Source organism: Antedon mediterranea, chromosome 10 (genome assembly GCF_964355755.1).
Source record: "Antedon mediterranea chromosome 10, ecAntMedi1.1, whole genome shotgun sequence".
Classification (NCBI taxonomy): Eukaryota; Metazoa; Echinodermata; class Crinoidea; order Comatulida; family Antedonidae; genus Antedon; species Antedon mediterranea.
This window is the reverse complement of record NC_092679.1, coordinates 15,197,434-15,221,577: the sequence shown is the minus strand read 5'-3', so window position 1 is coordinate 15,221,577 and position 24,144 is coordinate 15,197,434. Positions and strand designations below refer to the sequence as shown.

Here is a 24,144-nt window from a genome sequence, read left to right as displayed (position 1 = left end):
CCAAAATGTGTTTAAAGGCGAGGCTGGTGTATTCAATGAAATCATTAGTTTGTGAAAGTTATTGACATTTTATTGACATAGGTAACGATTTAAAATCACAGTGACGTTACTAATGTATTATTAGATATTTTTAGTTTGAACTTTGTTACGATTTGAATTTAGCTTAGCTTGGTTTCTGTTTTGAAGCTTGTTAGTGCACTTTAACGGCCACCTACAAAACAATTTGGCGTCTAGCCTGGTACACGAATCATTGATTTTGTAACACAAAACCAAGATTTTCATCACCATTTTGATTATGCCGTAATGTTCACACTGTGTGTATTCAAAATAATTGCATTGTCGGTTATAAAAAGCGATTGGAAAAAATGGGGGTTTTTTTTCTTCAAAATTTACGATCGCGGCAGAGCCATTATATATGGCTCTGGATCGCGGCTTTGTATAGCGCCCTCTATTTCACCAAATGTGTAATGACGAATTCGCAAACTACATTTTAGTAAGCCACTATGTTTCCCCTTATAATATTTTAACTTTAGAAACATTTACTTAAATACTTCAGCGCATCATAATAATAATTTTTTTTTAAATATTTTCTTCCTTTATTTTACTAGAAATGGTTTTGTAAAACTAGCGGGGGTGGTGTGTTAATAGGGGCTCCGTGTCAATCGAGTAATATCGTAAATTAGTGCAGGAAAACACAGATAAACAAACATACAGTTTGTATTAAAATGATTTGGTAGGCCAGGCAAATAGTAGCCTAACCTTCACCTCAACATTTTGCTTTAAAATAGCTTAGCTGTCAGTCAGAAGGAGAACTTATCAGATCAACCGATACAAAGTTCACCATACATCTGCCGTTGCTTTACAACAACACAAATATACACAATTCATAAAGGAATAATTTGGGAGATGTTTGAAATTAGATCATAAAATTAATTAAGTAATTAATAACGATCTTATCGGTTCAAAAGAAACATATAACAATGAATTCCATACATTGTTTACAATCGCCAATTGCTAGATCATCATGAGTTTCTTTTAAAATTTATTTTAATATACCAAATAAAAATTAAATAGGTCTACAAATACATCGTTGTATTCTATGAATGTTTTTGTTCTTTTTTACCATTGCATCGGTTGATTTCTGAGTATTCTTGCTTTGTTGACTTGTGAAAATATTATTTTCATTGAAGACAATATAATATCTTATCCTATCTGTGCTGAAAACATTTCTTTTGTTATGGACAAAATGTACATTCATCTATTTATCGTCGTTTGGTACCGTCTTAATATAAACATGCTTTAAAAACAGTCGTTACCAATCTCTACTTTCGATTTTATTTCTATCAATCTTTCACTGTCATTGACAAAGAATCAAAATGTCGGAAATTGTTTTTATGATTGACTGTGCTATATTTTTCTACCATCATTCAAATACTCAATGTCGGAAATATCGGCCTTATAAAATGAAATGGTGGATTTATTTAGTAATTCATTGATCTATATTTGATTGATAATTGATTGACGAATTGGCCTGTGATTAAGTTCAGATGGTTTTAAAATATAACATTTTGGGTCATCATTTTATATCTGTCAAAGTTACTTAAACCTCAAACGAAGATGCTTGGTAGTAACTCACGTAAATCTAAAGCTCTGTCTACACTATCAAACTAGTTTGACAAACAAGTATGATGTACCTAAATATGGTAGTGATATGACGTCATCGTGTCCATATATGGGCACATCATATTTTATTTGTCACATAAAGTTTGATAGTGACAGAGCTTTAGACAAGCCTTCATCCTTGTTATTGTAATCACTGCGATTGAAGTATATTTATAGAAGAAAGACAGTTTCGACGGTGTTACAAACGTTAAATCGCATTTTATTGAATAAAGCTGCTTTTCACGAAACAATATCCCTCTCTATAAATCAATGTATTATTTTCACGCTTTTTAAATCTCGGCGTTTTCAAATCTGCATTTTTTAAATAAAAATAATACTAAGTAGAAAACCCGAAAATTACATGCTTAAACTTTTTATAATTTGTTTTTATTTTTGGAAGGTGAGAATAAATACAAATATGTGACATTTCTATAAATATTACATTTATATTATTATTTCCAAGCAATCACTTTTATATTCTCGGGTAATAAAAGGTTAAACATCTCTTTCAACACAGTCAATCCACTCACTAAGCCCCGTCCAGTGAGAAATAAAAACCTCACAAATCATTTATTTTTGTCGACGGGCGCTAATATTTTAATAGGGGTTATTTTTACTTGTGTTGTATTGTTTCTGGCCATCAAACGGAAGCTCATACCTAATGCCAAGGTAAAGTGTCCACAAGTGATAACCTGGCCTAGACTAACCGATCGAAACGACTTATTTCTGCCGGTCAGTTGGATCATGTTAAAATACAGGAAGTGATCGTCTCCTATCCTACAAACAACTTCCTATGTTCTACTTATTCTAATCCGTCTGCAATTTTTCGAGTTTTTGAATCAACCTAATTTGTTTACACTCATGCTGGTAACAGGTACTTTATTAAAATTACATACTTTTACTTTTTTACAAGTAATAAGAAGTATTATTACAGGTTATGGACTTACAAAAAGTTGACGTGTCATTAACTTAAACAAGGCCATAAACATGGCTGCAGTTGCGTGAGAAAATTCGAGTTAGTGTTTACCGACCGACCGACCAACCAACCGACATAGTGAGCTATATAGAGAGTCGCGTTTGAACACGAAAAAAAAATATACTTAGATAATTGTTAATTAAATAGGCCTACGGAATTACGCTTTTTGAACATTTGCCGATACACGATCGCAATCTGAATTGAAAGGAATTGAATTGATTAATGTTAATTTCTAAATAGTATTTTTAAACTTCTAAACGATAAATACAGTAATATCATGGTATAAAAACGAAACGAATATTTGAGCCGTAACAAATCTTAATTTGATAGTAATATTTTTTAGTGGGCGTAAGTGCCCGGCGTATTTATAAGGTTAGAGATTACTAATTATCAAATTATCAAAAATAAATGCCCAACACCCCCGCCTTGTGAGTGGCGCGTTCAATTCGCACCAATTTTTCAAATTTTCAATATATGTATAAAAAGGAACGATAAATATATTTTCTCTTTATTTTTGTCGATTTTAACATAACATTTTTTTTGTAAACTCGACTCACGCATATTTTTAACAGCATTCCAAATTATGAGGCAATCAGAAAATCAAATAAATAAGTGCATTTATTTCTTAGGAATATTAATTATTATACAAAATTTTGTTCATAAAGATAATATGATATTAAATAAAAGTCTTGGGAGGACGAACATTTAAAAAAAATCACAATAATTGCTTATTAATATAATAATCAATGGCAAAGTAGGAATAAATTCCAAAAATGTATTTCAGTTAAGAAAAACATAATTCAATAAAATAGAATTAACGAAAAGACAACATTAGTTGCAACGAATATTAATAACATACATTTACATAAATTAGGTTTTAAAATATTTGTGAATTAATGAAACTCCTATATAGGTATTATTTCCCTTTCTTCTTTTCTTTATTATTTATTAAATTGTTATTCTGTACGTACAAATATGACAATAACACCCCTAAACAGGAATGGTACATTCTGCAATACAAGTCACAAACATTAATCCATTTTATAAATGAAATTTACATTGCATAACTGCACTAGTAATATAAAAACAGAAAACTAAATAACTCCTAAAAAAAGTTGGAAAATGTGCACCTTATATCATTCAAGCTATTAACATTAGGTAGATAATTCGTCAAGTGCAATTTTCGATTTTAAGGAGTTCATCTTCAACAATTAAAAGTATAGCAATGCTGGCAACCTACAATTGTGTAGTTTTAATTACATCTTTTAATTATTTCTTTAAATTTGGTAATGAGGTTTCTAAACTTAGAGTTATGTTAACTTAATTGGCACACGTGTTGCTTGTCATGGGTTATTTAACGACACAGAGTTCAGTAAATTAACTCTTCACAATTGCACCTAAAAGCATAAGCTTGTGAAATTGTCAATTTTAATGTAAAGTTAAATTGATAGGCTTAGAAGGGTGTTGGTGATCATTTTAAGCTAAATTGAGCGGATTAGTCGTATGGATACCTATAATACCTAAGCCCATTCGGATCAATGCTCCTATTATTATTATTAGAATTGGTGCCCTTTCAAGTCGTTTCTATAGGTACTTGAAAACGTAATTCCTCCGTGTTCAACGATCAAGCTAATGGGCCGTAGGCCTGATTACAGAATGAATTATACTTTGGGTTCAATCATTCCTTAATCCCAATTGAAACCAACACCACGTTATTAGCGAACTCCAGGCACCTCACCTTCCATTTTTGTCTGTGTACCCATCAGCGTCAAACATGGTTGTCGTACCGGTAAGTATGTTATATTAGTGTCAGGATGTATTATAAAACGTAGAGAACATGATTTCAAAATTAGGTTTTACGAGTTAATATTTCTTTTAAAGATTTCTATATAGAAATTGTATTAGGTGAAAGAATAGGAATAGCAATTAGTGTGCTCAACTACGGTACAACACCAATTTTATATTTTCCCGTCAATACCCAACAGAAAAGACACTTTTAGTGATCTCTGTATGCAGGCCTAGGCCTAAAAGCTTAGTTGAACATGATTTATAAATTTGGCAAAATGATAAGTTCTAAGGTTCTGCAACGCTGTTTTGAGTCAGAGAATTTTGTGGAAAAGTTTGATTGTTGGCCTACCTTATTTTATAAATGAGTTTCAAATCTGGTATGTTAAACAGAAATGGAGGATGGGGTGCGATAGGGTTTAGTTTATGCTATATCGGATGGTGAGAAAAGGGAATATTTTGTTGTTTAATACCATGCTTTATATATTTTCTTTATGGTTTAATCTGTGTTTTTATATGATCATCAATATCGAGAAACATTCTCAATTAAATTGTTTAAAGCTCAACAGATCAGTATGAATTTACAATAATTATCTTTTATTATGAGATATTATACTTCGCTTATCCTTTATTCAACAAACGGAACGGTTTACTCCCACGGGTTGGCGGATGCATGTTGTATTGACAAATTGATTTCACGCGCAATATTTGCAGACGGTCACCTAAGTACCGCCCATCGCGCCCTCACATAATCTTTGTCAAATATGAATTTGACTGTTGGCGGCCCTGATATTGTTGTCCATATTCGTCGTTTCTTTCTAAAACATCATGAATTCAACAAGTTAAAGAAATCATATTCACTAATAATTTATAAAATGTCTTCCAGCTGACGTAACTGTAAAACTTGCTGCAAGTTCAACGTCGTTTATTTCGGATTACTGTGATCAGATTGCGTATTGATGAACCTCGTGAAATAAAATCTTTTTATGTTTCTGCTCATTTCCAGATTAAAAGAAAACCTGATAAATTCCTAATGGATCCGACGGACATAAATATGAACGGAAAAACAAATTTTTCAGTGAAAGATATCCTAGAGCTTCAGATCTCCCCTGATGTTAGCAAGGATCACAACCAACCGCTTAGCCTTCCGATTGAATCACAGCCTAACGAACGTACACCGGCGGGCAGGCAAGAGCAACGAGAGGCAATCGTTGCCGGCCAGAATAGGGGAATGAATAACTATTATGATAACTCGGATAATCCGTATACAAGGTGGCTACAAACACAAGGATCGGAACCTATTCAATATGCAGGTAGGTTCATTTACGAATTACATACCTTTATTTTATATCATTATATCAAACAATTTTAATAAATATCCATTGTCTTAAACATCAATATTTATTTATTACATTGATTTGTTCATGGTACAATGAAATGTATCACATTGCAAACAGTCAATTCCTGTTAATTTTTTAATTAACTATTCATCCATAAGTTAAATTTAAAGAAATATTTATAAATTACAATTAAAAACAATAAAATTAGATGATATGGGAGATGAGAAAGGACCATCCTTTAGGCTAGTTTTTAATAAGAGGACGATATGGGAAATGGTTATTCATCTGATACAAACAAATTAAAATTCAAGTTATATTGTTTAATTGAGGCATAATATAATAATTCTCAACAGTTGTAGTTGACTGTACCTATTTATTATAAAGCAGTTTTATGATATTACACTTCAGGGTAGACATTTGGGATTACGTCCCCTAAATAGGAAATATGTCCCTTTAATAGGGGTGCCCAATGCTGGATAGGGGTGTACCCTGCTAAATAGGAATGTCCCACACGAAAGGTTCTACTGTGTTCCTATAAGGAAATACTAATACTAGAGTACTAGAATAAATTGACTTTGAATCTATCTTAATAGATAGTTTGTCCATAAACTAAAATAAAATGAAGTTCTATACTGTATATCATGCGTACGTCTGCGAATAGGCCAACAGAAAATAATTTAATTTTATACACATTTGTATTGTAAAATAACAATTAAACTATTTAACCTACAGTGTATGACTTAAATTCTCCAATAGGCCTACGAAACATTAAATTATAAAATGTATGTGTATTGTAAAACATTAATGTATAAGCCTACAACTAGGGTGGCTACAATAGGGAAGAGTGTGTGATTTTATTCTCCCCTAGTACAATGTTTATTACACAATCATTTAGGCCTAGCTTTTTGCATAGTAATATAGGCCTATTTGGTAGGCCTATACTTTCATGTATATGTATTCTAATGGTCCACAGCTACAATAGAGTAGTTAATACATCTATATTAATGTTTACAAATTAATAATTTTAAAAAGTGTAGATTAATCAGAGATTAAAAACACGAGGCGGCAGCTGAGTAAACATAACGTTAAGAGTGTGAGGTACAGTCAGAATGAAGTTTGAAAAGTAACAAGAATTATGTGTTATATATGTTATATATTAGTATGGATACAGGCGCTATATATAAGTCTAATTGTTTGATTTCACATTCAATAATTAATTATTTTATTTTTAAATGTAGGCGATATGTTTTTTCTAGTTTTAGGCTATGCTCCTTTTTTTTAAACTGATAATATTGTTTAAGGCTAATAATAATCTAATAATCTGCATTATATAAATTAGTTAATTATAAATAATTTATATTGTTTATTAGTTTTAGTGTTTTTTTAAATTTAAATTTTTTGGTCTACCAAACGTTTTGTTTTAATTAAACTTTTTGTTATACTTTTTTTCCACAATGTTATTTTATAAATTATTTAATAATGTAAATATTTTAATATATTAACTATAGTTAATAGGTCTATATTAAAATATTTACATTTATATAAATCGCTACTCAATAGGCCTACTTTATTTTAATAATGTATAGGCCAAATTTCTTAGTTTCTTTGTTTAATATTGTTTACAATTATTATAATAATTGTGAGTACTATTAAATAAAGAAGATAGTAATAGGTACAATATAACTATTGATCATTGAATGACACGTTATCGGACTGTATTTAATACGATAAAGGAACTAAGGTAGGTCTGCTAGGCCTACGAACCAGTGCACTATTAAGTGGAAACGCAAGTCTCGCGCCAAATTATCAAGTTCTAGTACGCCTAAACGCCTTTCAAGTATTGCTTAATATAATTATACACGGATATCGAGTATTGAATTATGCTCCAAATGTAAACAAGCCCCTCTATTGTAGTGCTTATAGCCTAAATTATACTTATCACACCCAAAAGCACTGTTAATACATCTACTTGACCAGTTATCGTGTTACTCAACTAACTTAATACCAAGTCAAGCCGCAGCCTCTTATGTTTTCAACAAGTCAAACACTAAGAGCGCACGAGTGGTTGCTTTAAGCACCAATTCAGATACTCAACGTAAACTTTAGTTTATTTTAGTACCTGCTTAACAACAGTTTAATATCAAGTGCATTTGGTTATATCACTGTTTGTCTGTAGGCCTATTACGACACAATAACCACAAAATCGCTACTCAATAGGCCTACTTTATTTTAATAATGTATAGGCCAAATTCCTTAGTTTCTTTGTCTTATTGTTTACAATATTCTCGACATAACGATACGATTTAGCTTAAAGCCTACCTACTACTATAGAAAATTATGATTAGAGGAGAGGATGTGTGACCCAACACAGTTTCCCCTTAATATTATAGGTGTCTCTCTGAAAAGGCGTGTTCTCTAGTAGTGTGTTAAAATGTGAGGTCCCTTTCCCCGTAAAACGAATGAGGAGAAATAATGCGTTTTAAAACAACGTCTGGTGGGTCCTAAAGTGTCCCACTATTAGGAGTTTACTGAATTTAATTTCATTTAATACTGGTACAATTGTCGTATCAAAAGAAACAATTTTCTAGGCCTATATGTATTTCAAATTGAATGTTAACGATGTTATACTTTTCAACCTGTTCCTTATACTAGGCCTCACATTTTTCTTTTGATTATTTCTCGGCTAAATAAAATAAAATCGTTTTGTTTTTAAACCTCTTGATATAAATTACTATCTAATTTAGGCATTGCTTTATAAAACGTATCCATACACATATATAGTCTCTAAATAGAAAGAAAACATTAACATTTTTGGCCCTGTCGAATAGAATTCGTTTTTTTGTAGCTTATCTCTCTGACCTTTGATCTGTCGACAAACAGTCAAGATAGTTAGCTAAATATTAAAACAAAATTTAGAATAGAAACTTATCTTTCTAAAGCTTATCTTTTAATGGTATTATTATGTTTATGTTTACTTTTATTACGAAGATGGCCTTCCATAAAATTATGGTCATAATAAATACCTATACAAACTATAAAAACGAACGAAGGGAAATATTTCAGTACTTACTGTGTACACTACAGTAAATTATGGTGTGTAAAATTCACGAAAAATATTCAATCAAATCAAATTAACTGTGTGAATAGACACTAAGAAAATCTATCTTTAGTCCTAATTCATTCGTTCATTCATGTCTTTATTTCAGATAGTACACCCATATACAAATCATACAAATAAAAACAAGAAGAGAAACAATTACACAGAAAATTAACAATATAATAATATGTAATTGTACGAACTTTTGAAAAGAGCCTCAGATAAACTCAGAAAGTGAAGTCATATAATATGCTATTCATACTAACTTACTTGGAATTGTAAGGTTTAATATTAGGTTTACTATGGCCTAAGATTCCTGTTAAATGTCATGTTAGTTAATAAGACATCTGATATGTCACCAGTCACCAGCAAACACGGACGCCCTCTAACTCATGTCATGAAGTTATAAGGCGGATAGCCTAGAAATCACGAAATCCAGCTCATGGGGAAACTAACCACTTGAAAATTGTCTCCAAGACAAAGAACGAAGTCAACTCGAATCAAACTCGCATTTGAGTACCGTTTCTTTGATACATAATGCTGACGTTATATAATCCTATCGAAAGTGTAGAAAATTAAAACAATCTTGAAAAAAACAATGAGAAGGGTTTAGGATGCGACGGTAACTTAAGAAAATCTAGTGCTCCTTGACATCTTCGGACATAAATGAAGTTTTATATGTTAGTTGTTTTTATTGAATGACGGGCATTTGGATTCATGTTAGCGACAGGTAAATCTATATTTCCCCTGTCCTTTTGCTTTCAAGTGCTTGTGGATAGTTCCAGAGCCGGCCGCATTCAACGTTCTTGTGAACCCGCTATCAATGTTAATTAAGATTGATCGACTGTAATTCTCGGTCAATACTTTAGGTATATCTCAAAGTTAAGAATCGAGCACATTATGTGTTTCCTTATACTGACGAATATAAACATTTAAAATGAAGTATTAATCTTATAATTTCGTAGCAATCCTAAAATGTAGCGTTTATGTCAAATACGTATGCATCTGATCAAATTCATTTCCCACCACTTCAAACAAATAAGCACAAATTGATTTCCCTTTTAGTTAATTGACACTACATGAATTAATGTTTTGGTTGTATTTGCTTTTAGAAACTTTTATTTTCGTTCTTGTTTGAGGTAAAGTAGGGTAGTATACAATGTCATGTGTTGCCATAGGGAATTGCATAACGTGTCTTAGTTTTGCATACTCCTTCTTGGACAAATTTAAATCAGATTTGTAAACTATAAAACATCAAAATCACGTTGAATTTGCTAATAAGAAAAACATAGACCGACAAAACTTTCAATAAATAAGCCACCGGGCTTTACTTTATCGTTTAGTAAAAGTCAGTAACCTAGTATAAACTATTTAAAATACCAATGACATATACCGTAGTATAGCAAGGGATAGAAAGAAACTCAAATTACGAGACGAGGCAATGTTTGTTTTAAGCTCTATCTACCCTAACAAATGTGATGTGCCCAAATATGGTAGTTATGTGTCTAAATATGGTAGTGATATGACATCATCGTGTCTATATAATGGTCTCATCCCTTCTTGCCGTATAAAGTTTGAAAGTGTAGACAGGGCTTAAAACTTACGGCCAGGAGGTACCGTATTAAGTGTTGTTGGGACCGAAGGTATCCCATAATAATGTAATTTCTAAACAGGAATTCAATGTTGACTCTGGTACATTTAGTTAGTACAACAGTATTTGGACCAAACAAAGTGTACCTTTAATAGGGTGCCAAAAATGTATTTTTTTCCTCCTCGTTCTTTACACATGAAAGTGTCCCAATGGAAAGGCTCTACTATATTCTGAAATGAAATATAATAATATAGGCCTACAGAATGAAACAAAGAAAAAAAATTGACACTTTTCGATGCACGACATTTGAACGCTCTTATTAATACTTTGGGTCTTAGGTCATCGCAAATCAAACAGCTCTCCCCGGACGGCGGATGGCTCCCCCTCTTCCCCCACCTCCTGGGCGCCACCACTGCTCTTAACAAACAACGAATTGGTTATACTACTGCAAGCACACGCCTTCAAAAAACTCAATACTATGTAATCTGTGACTAATCCCATATTCTAATAACAACAATAAGAAAACGAGAGTACTAATAACCAGTATTATGATACCTAATGAAGTATTCTTTTACTATTATTTATTCAAAATCGAATTCGTAAAAAATATTGGAAAATACTCTACCTAATTAGAATAGGAATCACTGACAGTAAACGTTTTTCTAATTTTGAGTACATCCTAATTTGATAACGTAGCGTGTTCAATACGTTTTAATTACAACTGCATGTTTGAATGGACAAGGACGTGTATATACAACTTGAAGGAAATCGATCGAAAACATTGCGTATTTGACGCTTTCATTTCAGAATATTTGTCTATTGTTTTCAAATAAAATAACATGGTTCTTATATAAAATGTATATAAATGAAATCAATTATAGTAGAATCCCTTTCTTTGGGACACCATAAAGCTATGTTTACACTTGTTTCGTTTCACGGAACGGAAGACGGCGCCGTTCAAATCTTTATATGATTTGCCATTATTTAACAACACGACACCATCTCCAAGTATGGACGTAGCTCTATTCAGGATACACACTTTTACATGGACCAATTCTCGTGAAAAGAGCGTGAGGCAATATACCATATATGTGTTGAGAGTACGACTAACTCCTATTCAGTAGACTTCTTTATTAAAATGACATTTTAAAACAGAATTCCACTGTACTGTAATTCAATAAAATAGTAAATATGGCACGACGTATTTAAATCTTACCGAAAAAGTCGACCAGTTCAATTATATCAACACTTAAACGGCTTATTTGTATCATTTTATATACTGTAATTCCAATATTAGTACAAAATACTGACGTATTGCTAATTCTGATTTAAAGGTTATATGAGGTACATGGGGTGAGTAACCCCTTAATGTTCTATAGAACGTTAGGCCCACAGGAGTTAAATGAACTTTAGGGCCTACTGTTGGTTTCGAAACGGAGAGTATAATGTCGAATATCGGCTTAATATTGTTTTATAAACTAAGCCTATGTTTCATTTTTAATATTTTTTTGTGAAGGTCAACCTCAAACGCTTTTTTTTTTCAAATATTTTTTTATGAACTGTATTTACTATTTCAAATTAATATTGAAAGTCACAGCAACAGTTCATTGACTACCATATAACCCCTCTTTTGAAACACCTCTATTTAAGGGACACTTTCCCTAGAACAAATATATGTTTGAATATCGGAGCACCTCTTATTTAGGAACCTCTATTTACCTACTTAATTGGGGTCCTTATAGTTTAAAATAATACTTCTTTTTCAGTGAGGATTATTATTATTTCTAAATTATACTCGTTTGTTTTATTGCAGCAATTGCACAAACAAATTCTACAACACAAATCGAAACATCAGACGCCGAGTCGGATTGTAGCGATAACTGCTCGTCACCGTCTCAAAATGACACCACAGCGGATTCGAACCAAACCGGTGAATCACAAAAGAAAAGGAAACGACGCGTACTTTTCTCAAAAGCTCAGACTTACGAACTCGAAAGGCGATTCCGTCAGCAACGATATTTATCGGCACCGGAACGAGAGCACTTAGCGAGTATCATTCGATTAACCCCAACTCAAGTCAAGATCTGGTTTCAGAATCATCGTTACAAGTTGAAACGTTCACGGCAAGAGAAAGGGCTAGACATGAACCCGTTACCCTCACCACGCCGAGTCGCTGTACCTGTTCTGGTTCGGGATGGTAAACCTTGTACAAGTGCCGGCCTAGGTGGTATAGGTAGTTGCCAACTGAAGGCCCAGGACATGCATTCTGCGGTATCAGCACCGCCACCTCCACTGTCTCATATCCAGCACTACCCGGCTTATTCCACACCTTACACGTCTTTCGCCAGCAACTTTAATACGACAAGCTTCAGTAATCCAAACTCGTTCAATGGTTCGTTTAATAGTGCGTGCTCGTTTGCGTCTGCCAACGCACAGCACTGGCCATGGTGAAACAGTGTAAGCATAGAGACTGGCACTTCATGAACCATTAACATTGTGATGTAAAAGAAGAATATAATAATAATACTATTTAATAATAATAAAAACAAAAACAGCAGTACAATTGAGATGCTATTACCTGAACAATGATTGCATACCGTAGGCCTATTCTGGTAATGAAAATCATATACCTGTATTTTGTTAACGATTCGAATAATGTTCTTGCCTGAAAAAACTTAATTCAATGATAATATGAACATTTGAATTAACCATTTCGAAATTTTAAAAATCGAACGAAAAAAGTAAGAAAAACCACATAACTTGAATCCTACGATGGGAGTCCGCTTTTAATCATTTACGATTTGATTACGTCATTCAAATTATGTTTTTGAATTACCAATGTTTTTCGGATTTACAGAGTGACATTGCAAATCAGTACCGTAGAAGTAGTAAATCAAAAACAGCAATATTAAACAAATATTTCATTATAATATGTACTTCATATTCAGTTTTTTTTTTTACTTTAGTAACAAAAATTGGTTGTTAAAGCATGTTATTTATTGTATCCTATATACATATGAAATTAAATTAAATACAGTAGAGCCTTTATTAATGTCACACCTTGGGAGCCCAAACTTAGGGGGTTCCCTTGGACAGGAGATTCACCCAAAGGAGGGCTTCTACTGTATCTAGTTTAACTGTTGTTATTGCAAACCGTTTTCTGTAGAAATTACAGCCGATTTACAGTACTGTATCTATTTCCGAAGTATCATAGGAATAATTGGTAATACAACATCACATGTGTATCACATGTATCTAGTAACCTAATTCTTAACCTAACCTTACATGATACAGGCAGCACATGTGATGCTGTTTTACCAAATATTTCTATGATACCTCGGAAATAGAGAGTATATGTGGAGTAACAGCACTGAGAATCGGGTGAAAAATTCTTATCAGGGAAAAGTAGAATTACAAGTATTCAAACACAGAAAGAAACTTTATTCGTCTTTGTAAATCTACAAAGGAATTTTGGTAGACATCAATTTTGATTTTCATACAGAAAGTGACTAAAAACTGTTCTGTTTTCTATACGTTTTCATGTCTTTATTTGTAACAAAATGTCAGTAACCTTGGCCGATTTATTCTACGTATTTCTAAAATGATGATGACGTAATTATGGTCTTCATTACTCACAATTCTATTTTAAAACGGTTATCATTATAATTAATTTGTTAATTAGAAAATCGAATTGATAATGTTTTGCAATACAACTAGTATGATACGGAGAAATTAATAATTGGAAACTTTTTTGGTGATTTTATTTGTAATGCATGATGCCACTTGTTATGTTATGAATAAAGAATATTAATAACAATCTGTATTATATTGATAAAGTTACTTATGGCTCATGTTTAATACGAATTTCAAGCATTGCAATATAACGATTCTGAATTCAAACAGTCTGTCTGACTGTTGTTGCTGTTTTAGTGACAAACATTAATAAGCACTGTCATTCAGTTATTGTTGTGATTATTCGTATTTAATGTATGATCCATTATTCCTATAATTATAATGAATACATTTAATACTTAAACTTAACGAACACTTAGGCCTATGCCTGGTTCCTACCAATAAAAGTAATTTGACTGTTGGATGGTACGTCGCTTTTGATTAGTTAAGTAAGAGCTTAAGTAAATTGTATCATGATATAAATCGCTTTTTTTGCACAATGATATATCGTAACAATAAAAGGAAGTCGAAAAACCTCTTACGGAATCCTAATACAAGAGTAAGAACAAATTATTTATTGTGGATGATCTATATTCTCACACCTTGCTGAATCACTTTCAAATTGTTCTTCGTCTGAATAATTGTGATTGTTCTTAACTGTCCGAAATATCCATCAGATACTATAGACTTATTCTTGTAAGCAATAGTGCATACAACTATATTAAAGATATATTGTCCCCCTAAAAAAATATTTTTTTACATTTTTTTGTTGAATATGTTATTTTAATGTCATATAATAGTTATTCACTCTCACAAAAAATTGGGTCTGAAAAAAATTTATTTACCTGAGAAAAATGTAATTTAAAGCAAAAAATGGTCAAATTGTCTGGAAGACAATGAGTTTTTGGGTAATTTAACTGTTTATTTTGTCTTTTTATAGGTGAAATAATTTTTTCCCCCGTTTTTTTTCTTATGGAAGTGAACAACTTCATTAAAACTGCAAAATGGCCTATTCAAAGTCCGATTTTAAAAATCTTTATTTTTCATGATTTTGGGGGACAATACATCTTTAAGAAAACATATAGCCCTACTAAATAGACATATAAATTAATATAATAATACAATAATATATCCGGGCTGTGGTTTCTATTATAAAGCCTTAATGCTGTTCCGGTTTTTTTAAACATTTTTATTTGGCCTAAACTACTTATTTTCACAATTGTAAACGTTAAATATTTTAATTAATAGGCCTAATTGTTTAAATCCTATACAGTACTTTAAAATTATGATTATTTACTTTATTTTGGATTTTAAACTTTAATTTAATGACATATTAATTGTATTAGTAATATTTTAAATATTTCTCATGAAATAATGTCAAGAAATTATTTTGCAAATAAAGATTACAGCAATACATTATTGTACATATTGAAACCGAAGTCCGGGTATACGTGTTGGCATTAAGCTATCTGTATATAGAAATGTAAATTTGTAGTTTGAGAAGTAAATATTGGAGTAAACCAACGGTCTGCGTTGTTGTAGGCCTGTGGAAGAATTAGAAATTGGTGTAGGCCTACAACGGTATTTTATTGACATCGTAAATTACCAACACAAAGTGTCACTTTTAAACAATAAATTTCTTAATTGAAAACTGTACAAATGTGCAATGTCTTATTATTTTGATTGTTCTGCTTAATCGTCAGTTGAACGATATTGATTGGTTATTTGTCAACACATGATTGTTTTATTCTTCTGAGCTTATGATTGGCTGTTTGTTAACACATGGTTTTCTTCTGCTCTCAAGAATTGCTGTTTGGTAAGAAATGATTGTGTTTTTCTTTTGATAGTTACAAAAGCTTCGCTTCAATTACCATCTTCAACTTCTCAAAAGATTTCGAGGTTTAACCATATTTATCTTTTACAATCCGACACCTGTTTGATTCTACTATTGACTTTCGACGGCTGCAGTTAATCTTATTCTCAACAGTAACTTAAAGTTCAAAGGATCCGATTTGCTTTTTACGTGATCTTGGTATCAGATTAAAGGAATACAAAATAAAGAAGTTCTAAAACGAGTTGATTGGTTAATCTTCAAGATTGCGCCCATCGCTCGTTTTAATTCTTCTACAATAGCATAATCACCTATTATATTGGCTAAAACCCCTATCATCACCGTAATATCGGTAATGCGTCGTAAGTTTTATTTAATGTAAAGGTGACCCCAGTTGAATTTTTGTATGGGGTTAATTAAAGAGTATATGTTATTCATCGTTCATTTTGTAATGTGTAGTAAATTGCTGTTTATTATTTAATTATTCAAGGTATATTTCATTCAATTAAGCTTTTGGCTCAAAGATATAGCGTTATATGGACTCATCAATTCTTTTTTTTATTTGAGAAAGAGAAGCTAGGCCTAAATATGCTCAGGCCTATTATTCTTAGTAATTACTCATGGAGGGATTGTGATTAATATGCCGAGTAAATAATATTAGGCCTACTATTGTTAACAATGGTCAAAGTCGTGATTTTCTTCAAAAACAATAACACTATTGAGTACAGTCGGCTATTAACCTTTTAGGAAAAGCATTATTTAATTACTTATAGCATTATTTAAGTTGGCATTTCATAACTTAATCGTATATGTTATAGGACGGCGTGCAAACATTTTGGTACGTGCTTTAGCATTAGGCCTACGCAGTTTTCTATTATTACACTTGTCTTGTCTTATCTACTTAGGTAACCAATGCCGGATCAGTTTAAAAAAATTTAAACAAATTTGTAACAAAGGTTTTCTCGACGAGCTTTGAGTTATTAATTGACATATTTCCAAAGTATGTATATATAATAGGCATGCGTATGCCTACACACCACAAAAACAGGACGGTTTAAAAGTTGGGTTGAACACTTCTTGTGGTCTGGGTAGCCTTACACTGGTCAAAGTCACCGGAATACCGCACTTAACACGTCCATCAACACTAGCTACCCCGGATTACCCGATCCTAAATCCCCAAATCTCTGGCGGATTTCGAACGAAAGCCGGGTATTTTCATATCCATCGTGTATACATCGAGATAGCGAGTATTCTGTGAATTCTATAAATGTGGATGCGTCTATACATGACAACGCCTTTAATTTATTGGAAATTCTGTAAATACTATGGATAAATAAGAACAAATGAAAGTTTTAGTAATTGAATTATAACTTAAAAACAAACTTTTAATACAGTTTTAAAAACAACAAAATTTGTTCATGATGAATCAGACCATTTTGTTTGATGATGTTTTTGATAAAGTTATTCGCAATGGAAGACAAGGCCCATCTACTTCAGGGATCATTGGTTATGGAAGACGTTTGAGGTTTGATTGATGTAGACCAAAACGCTTCTTTAATTCTTTTATTTCTTTTCCAATCAGGCTTTACAATCAACACAGTTACATCTTTGTAAATTCAGAGTATTCTTTTAACTCTATTATTTTATATTCTTTATGTTAACTCCAGTATTACCTTCATCATTTTTTTTTAGCAATGAACAATAAATTTGAATGTTTTGTGTTTGTTGTGTTTTCATGTCTCTCGTGTATTTTGGTTGTAGTTTACCAGGTTAGCTATATCGTGCCTTTACATTGGTTAGTTTACCTAGGCCTTTTATTAGCTAAATCTCGCCTTTACATTGGTTAGTTTACCTAGGCCTTTTATTAGCTAAATCTCGCCTGTACATTGGTTAGTTTACCTAGGCCTCCTAGCTATATATCGCCTGTACATTGGTTAGTTTACCAAGGCCTTTTACTAGCTATATCTAGCCTGTACATTGGTTAGTTTACCTAGGCCTAGTGATCTTTCGATCTGCAAACACTTCACCCCCGCACGCGACATAAGAGCAATTGTTGATGTGGACTCTTATACACGGATGATCGCTATTATTTATATCATTGATAAAATTAATTACTGTTTAGGTCTACAGAAAATCAGTTTAAGAAAGATATGAATCACATTAAGTAATGTATTTAATAAAGGAGTTATCGAAATATTGGATTATCGTTCAAGATAAGCGACTCCTCATTCCATAACATGACGTCATTTAGTTTTATTGCTCGTTAATGGTTTGGGGTTTTTTTTAGAATGCTGTGCAATGTGAGGCTTTGCGTTCAAAAACCAATCGGTAGTGTATGCCCTGTTCTACTCCGCGGTAAATATCCTAACGGTTCTCTTTTCAATGGCCTAGCCTTTCACCTAACCTTTGACATTGATTAAAGATGGAAGTTCCAGATTAATTTAATAAAATATAGCCTAATTTGTGTTTAAAAAAAAAACAAATGGTTAATATTTTGTATTCGTTGAAGGTTGAGAATGTTAAAATATTCACCTCAATATTAACCCATAAACATTAATTATTTGTATAATATTTATAATTTCATTCCATTTAATTCTTTCTTTCTATCTATCGTACATTCTAAAAATGTCATCAGGTCTAGCAGAACAACTCTAAAACTAAAATTTAATCTCACTCCATCATAGACCACGACATTTTGTTGACAGATCGAAGTATGCAATCATAATGTCTCTTTTTTATAATCCGGGTCACACAAATCATCAATAATGTTGACACGTGTCAATCTTTTTCGTGATTGGTATCAACGGAAATTATCAGTAGGCCTAGTGATAATGATTCACACAGTCAATCGAACGATCAGTGTTGAAAATTGATAGATTTCTGTTGTCTGCACCTACTGCATCAAGCAGAGCCTACGACTAGCGCCAGAAGTACAAAAGTGACTCATTTAAATTGATATGAAACGGAAACGATATTAAAAAGCACTGGGGTTGACGCGTTTGCGTGAAAGTAAACGCAATTCGAGTGACTTTTATAAGTGGAATTGTCAAACTATCATTATATCATAACGAAAAAAGGTAGCAGACTTTTTATAGTCTATAGTAACTGTTCAGACGGATATCGATTAAACGCTGTTCCAAGAAGGCGTTGGCACATTCGGGAAAAGAGAGGGTTGGTTTTGAATTGATTGACTTAATAGGTCTATAAATACAAGTTGGACATCTATCACTAATTTGGTTAGAAGAGATCAAGGGCCTACACTTTTTTTCCAATGATTGTGATGATGGTAATTAAAAAAATGTTAATGATGTTTTGTATACATTGTCTACATTTAATAAGTTAAAATATTACAAAAGAGAAAAAGAACAGAAATATGATTTTTAAAATGGTCTGGACCAACTATTTGATTAAGTTAATTAAGATAAACAGAAAAAAGAACAACGGTTGAATTGCCATAATTTTCAAAGAGGATAAAGACAATTGAGAAAATAATAGAGCTCCAACTACTAATACGTACTGGAGAATAAAAAGGAGATGGAATGTAAAAAAAAAAAGGGGGGGGGGTGGGAATGACAAATAGCGTAGAATTAGTATGCAAAAGAGGAAAAATGCGAGGAAAGACAATGAAAGGAGTTCTATGGAAGTGAGAGGGATGAGAGGAAAGGGAAGAAGAAACATCTACAGCTTCAAGAGAAAAAAACAAGGAGAAAGAAGTAGACGGAGAAAGGTTTGCAGATTAAAGAGAAAAAGAAGCAGAAATGAAATAGAAAAATGAGAAGAAAGACAACAAATAGGGTGATGAGAAAGGGTAGAGGTAGAAAAAAAAAGAAGTAGTAGAAAAGAAATTATGAAGAAAAGGCCATGACCTAGAGATAAAGTTCTTACATATGCTCACCAAAAGAATAATGTAATGGTTTATGTTTGACAAGGACAATATACAATTACTGTGATAGGAGGTACCGTAATATATTATTTTAAAAAGTTTTTTTTAAACGAAATTCAAAACCGATTTTTAAAACATTTGTTAATTTCTTCGAAAGAAGCTTGTTTTAATTGACTAAGAATTATCTAGCAATACACATTGTAAAATTCATCGTTAATTTCTATGATTCGTTTATTCAAAACACGATCGGCAACATATTAATGTTTTCTGTCTTAACCTTTTTAGAAGGAGAATACTTAATCGCTCTTCTTTATTCTATATTAATCATAAGTTATAAATTTGATTTAAATGAGATCGTGTTGAAGATTTTAAGATATGTATTGTTCAACAAGATTTCTAATAGTCGTTAATTCGAGATTATAGAGAGATCTATAGCAGTAAATAGTAATAAACGTACTTCGACGGCACAGCTCTATGAAATCACAGTATTTATCAAAAGCAATGTTGTATTGCTAATATTCATTAAGATTTTTTACAATTCAATTTATTCCAAAATAAGCTAAAGATTACAATCGAAACAAAAGCAGCGAATTCAAAATGTACATTATATTTGACTTATTTCGATACCATAAAAGAAAACAAACATAGAGAAAGACAAACAAACAAAAAAACAATAATTTTGTATGGTACGAAGGAAGTCATAATTACCAATTTTCTATGGACAATGAGCGAACAATTGGATAATGGAATTTTTTACAATTGATTTGATTTTATAACACAATATCAGAACATTGTTAAAATAAAAACAGTAGGCCTATATCACAGTAATTCTTCTAATTACCTAACATTTGGAAAATTTGTCTTTTCTATATAAATATTAAGTACAATATACCAAGACAAAAGAAACACCGACAGTAGAAAAAATGTGTACCTGTAGTATTAATTCATTCGTTTGATTAAAAATAATATTATATTTAAATCGCATTTGATTAAACATAGTCATAATGTAGGTTAGAGTAAAATGGACAATCTTCATTATTAATTACTTAGTTATAATAATTATTGTGCATCGATCTGTAAAACCAATACGGTTTATGATCGACTTGGCTCTAATTTATGGAGTGCCCTTAAGCTACACGATAAACGCCTGTTGAAGCATAATACAAACACTTGTAAAAGACTTCACTGGAGCACCTACTACTAAAACTAATGTTTCTTTATCAAGTGGCGTTTCATAAAAGGGAGTTCCCGGAGTGATTCTTCCCCTAAGATTTTATATGTAATTTGAAAAAATAATTTTTTCCTTTATTTTTTTAAACCTTCCGAGATATTATGAACAACATTGTACATTAAAACACAATTCTAAATTCTCTCTAAATTGCGAAATGTTTACCAAAGGCACTTGTGAATTATAATATCATATCATTTGTTATCAAAATCAACTGTTATAATCAGTTAAGGGAAAGCGGATCATGGAACCAATTTGTTATAAGGAATTTCCTAAAAAAAGTTTGGAGAAACGGAAACTAGATTCATCTAATCTATCCTTCTTTGTGCCAAGGGCATAGGATGAGAAGAAAGTGTATATTGCTGGAAAGCTTTCAGGGAAGATAATCTCACTAATAAAGAAATTACACAAAAAAACCCCAAAAAAAACAGATTGTTGGTTTATTTGTTGTGACTACAATAGAACCAATATAAAGGAACTCAATCAAGTGTCCCCTTAAGAGAGGTGTAGGTATACTGTAGAGGTAGGTCGTAGTTCGTTTCACATAGATGTCCCCGTAAGGAGGGAATTTACTATGTACATTTGAAATCGGTGGTCGAGAGGAGTTCCGTCCACTCCAATACTGTATTTTTTCAAATATTTCTGTTTTCGTTTATAATCAAGATTATTCAGTTAATTAGATATAGTTTATGAATAAGAATTAATAACAATTCGAGAAAAACGGCAAACTTAAATCTTAAGGAGTGGTACTACAGCACCACAGCATCTTAGTAGGCATTCACAATAGTTGTTCTTATTGTGTAGGAGACCAATATTACATAATTGATCGCAAGAATCCCTAGAACTCCGAGTCTAATGTGGAGCCATATGTCAGTGTGGTAAAGTGATATTTTCATGATCTTTTCAATCATATCCTTGTCTCCTATGTAAACATGCTAAACGTGGTACGGCATAACTGTAAGCATTTCCTGCGTTTGGATTCGAATCTCACTTAAGTAACTTTCCCGATCGATCAGAAGCCGAATGAAGAGGGCTCGGATTTCCTCAAATGCTGCTATCGCGTTAAAACCGTAAGTACTTACTAAGCAATAATTAAAATAAGCCAGGAACGGAGCCTCTCGTATACGAGAAGTTATCGATAGATAAATATTACAACATAACGTGCTTAATTTACATAAATCGTGTACAACACATCTGCTAACATATTCTGTTGTTTTCCATTATGTGCATAATTAATTACACCGTGCAGAACAGAATTTTCTAAAAGAATGGAAGAAGAAACTATCAACAATAACCACTGAAAATACAATATATTTAGGAAGTTGGTAAAGCACCACGTATCGATTATCAACGAACTCTCTGGAATGTTGTTTTCAGGACTACAACGAAAATAAAGTAGTTTAATTGTTTTTCTGGGGACAAGCATATGCATAACAGTGAGACTCAACAGCACTATATAGCACACCTATGTGAATATTCCTGTGTGTGGACGGCCACAAGCATATTAAAAATGGTGTGGGGGAGGAGGTGTGGTTGTAACTAGAAGATCCTGAATAATCTGCTTGCTCTTAAAATCAGAACAAATACGAAAATATGGAGCTTGAGTAAATATAAATATGCTCAATTTATTATTATGCATCAATTATTTACAGGATAAAAGATAAAAATTAATCACATTAAATTACAATAGCCGTAATGCGTAGATTATATCATAGCCCAGGTGTGTTAATCTAGGTTCAATTGAATGTGTTTTGTAACTTAGCCAATCAAAAGCGATGGATCAACTATCGCATGTTATGTTACAGACCAGGTGTTAGCTTATTTCATGCTAATTTAATATGTTTTTTATCTTAGCCAATCAAAAGGGAAGGATCAAAGTTGTGTTATCCTGGTTCATTCTAATTGATGGTTCGTAAATTAGCCAATCACAACTGCCGCTTGTGATTGGTCAAATTAGGTTGAGCCTACGTTCTTGCGTTGCGCCCCAATTAGAACCAACCTTTAGATAACGATACTGGCCCGAAGTCGACTAGGTAAGTGTTTCGTACATACATACCATAAATAAACAATTAACTGTCGGGAAATAAATATATAAATTATACAAATAGAACTTGCGCTAGGCTTAAACCCGTTTAATTTGCTCTTGCGGAAACCAGCCTTTTAGAAACCAAGCAGGAAGTTGGTATACACGTATTAAATCGAAAGATGTCAGTCAGACGTGCCATCATTAAATATAACATATCTGTACGCAAATGTCAATATTTAAACGCAATGTGGTGGTTTTTTATTTTCGCTTAATCATGTCATACTCTTGCTCAGTTCAAACAAAGGTGACTATTAAATTGTGTAATTTTTAAAAGGTTTATCAATTCTAAACTTCTACAGGAACTGAAAAAATCAAATAATGACATAATCAGTTTTTATGTGAATTTGTTCTTCCCATCCAACATCAACGCCCATATTGAATAGGATAAGAATGATTATGTCGTGTTTTATCACAATTTGGTTATCAAACTACTTTGTTTGCCAAATTTAAATTATCCGCTCAATCAAACACCCCCACCAGTGAATCAAAATGTTGTCAAAAAGCTGAATGTGCAATAGAGCCATTGGATAGAACCATTAAATAGAACGTTTATCATGCAACTAATACTGAACGGCACGTCGTACGATATCAACCAACCAGATTTAGAAGGATACCCCAGGGTTTGGTATAATTAATACAAATATTAATACAGATTAAAACCACATAGGCCTACTCATATTTCTAATTTACTAGTCAGGCGATAATGCTGGCATTCTGTCATTTTCCACCGGTGTTTCAACACTCCTGATCAAACAAAAGTACATTGAAACCAAATATACTGTAACCACGGACTTGATTGAGACCTGCTTGGTTTTTTTTGTGTGACATGGCTTATGTTGACTTTTGATTATTCATTCTAGACAAGCTGGTAAGCAGTGGGACAACGAAACCATGCACGAAGTACACTGAAGCTGAAAGCTCTATTTGGATTTGTGTGAAGGGGTTACATCTACTCTGAATAACCTATTTGTTTTGGTGTGAAGAGTTTGGTCA

General features: G+C 32.2%; 1 protein-coding gene and 1 long non-coding RNA gene across 2 annotated transcripts in view; one reads left to right on the top strand and one right to left on the bottom strand.

Annotated features, from left to right (window-relative positions):
- The window catches only part of LOC140060314 (uncharacterized), a 77,846-nt gene that overhangs the window by 6,739 nt on the left and 46,963 nt on the right, over positions 1-24,144 (bottom strand). The window lies entirely within an intron of this gene.
- Positions 5,430-12,945, top strand: LOC140060618 (homeobox protein Nkx-2.2a-like). The gene is made up of 3 exons (XM_072106904.1): positions 5,430-5,740; positions 9,223-9,254; positions 12,265-12,945. The coding sequence occupies exons 1-3, from the start codon at positions 5,457-5,459 to the stop codon at positions 12,900-12,902; spliced, it is 954 nt and encodes a 317-aa protein (XP_071963005.1). The 5' UTR covers positions 5,430-5,456; the 3' UTR covers positions 12,903-12,945.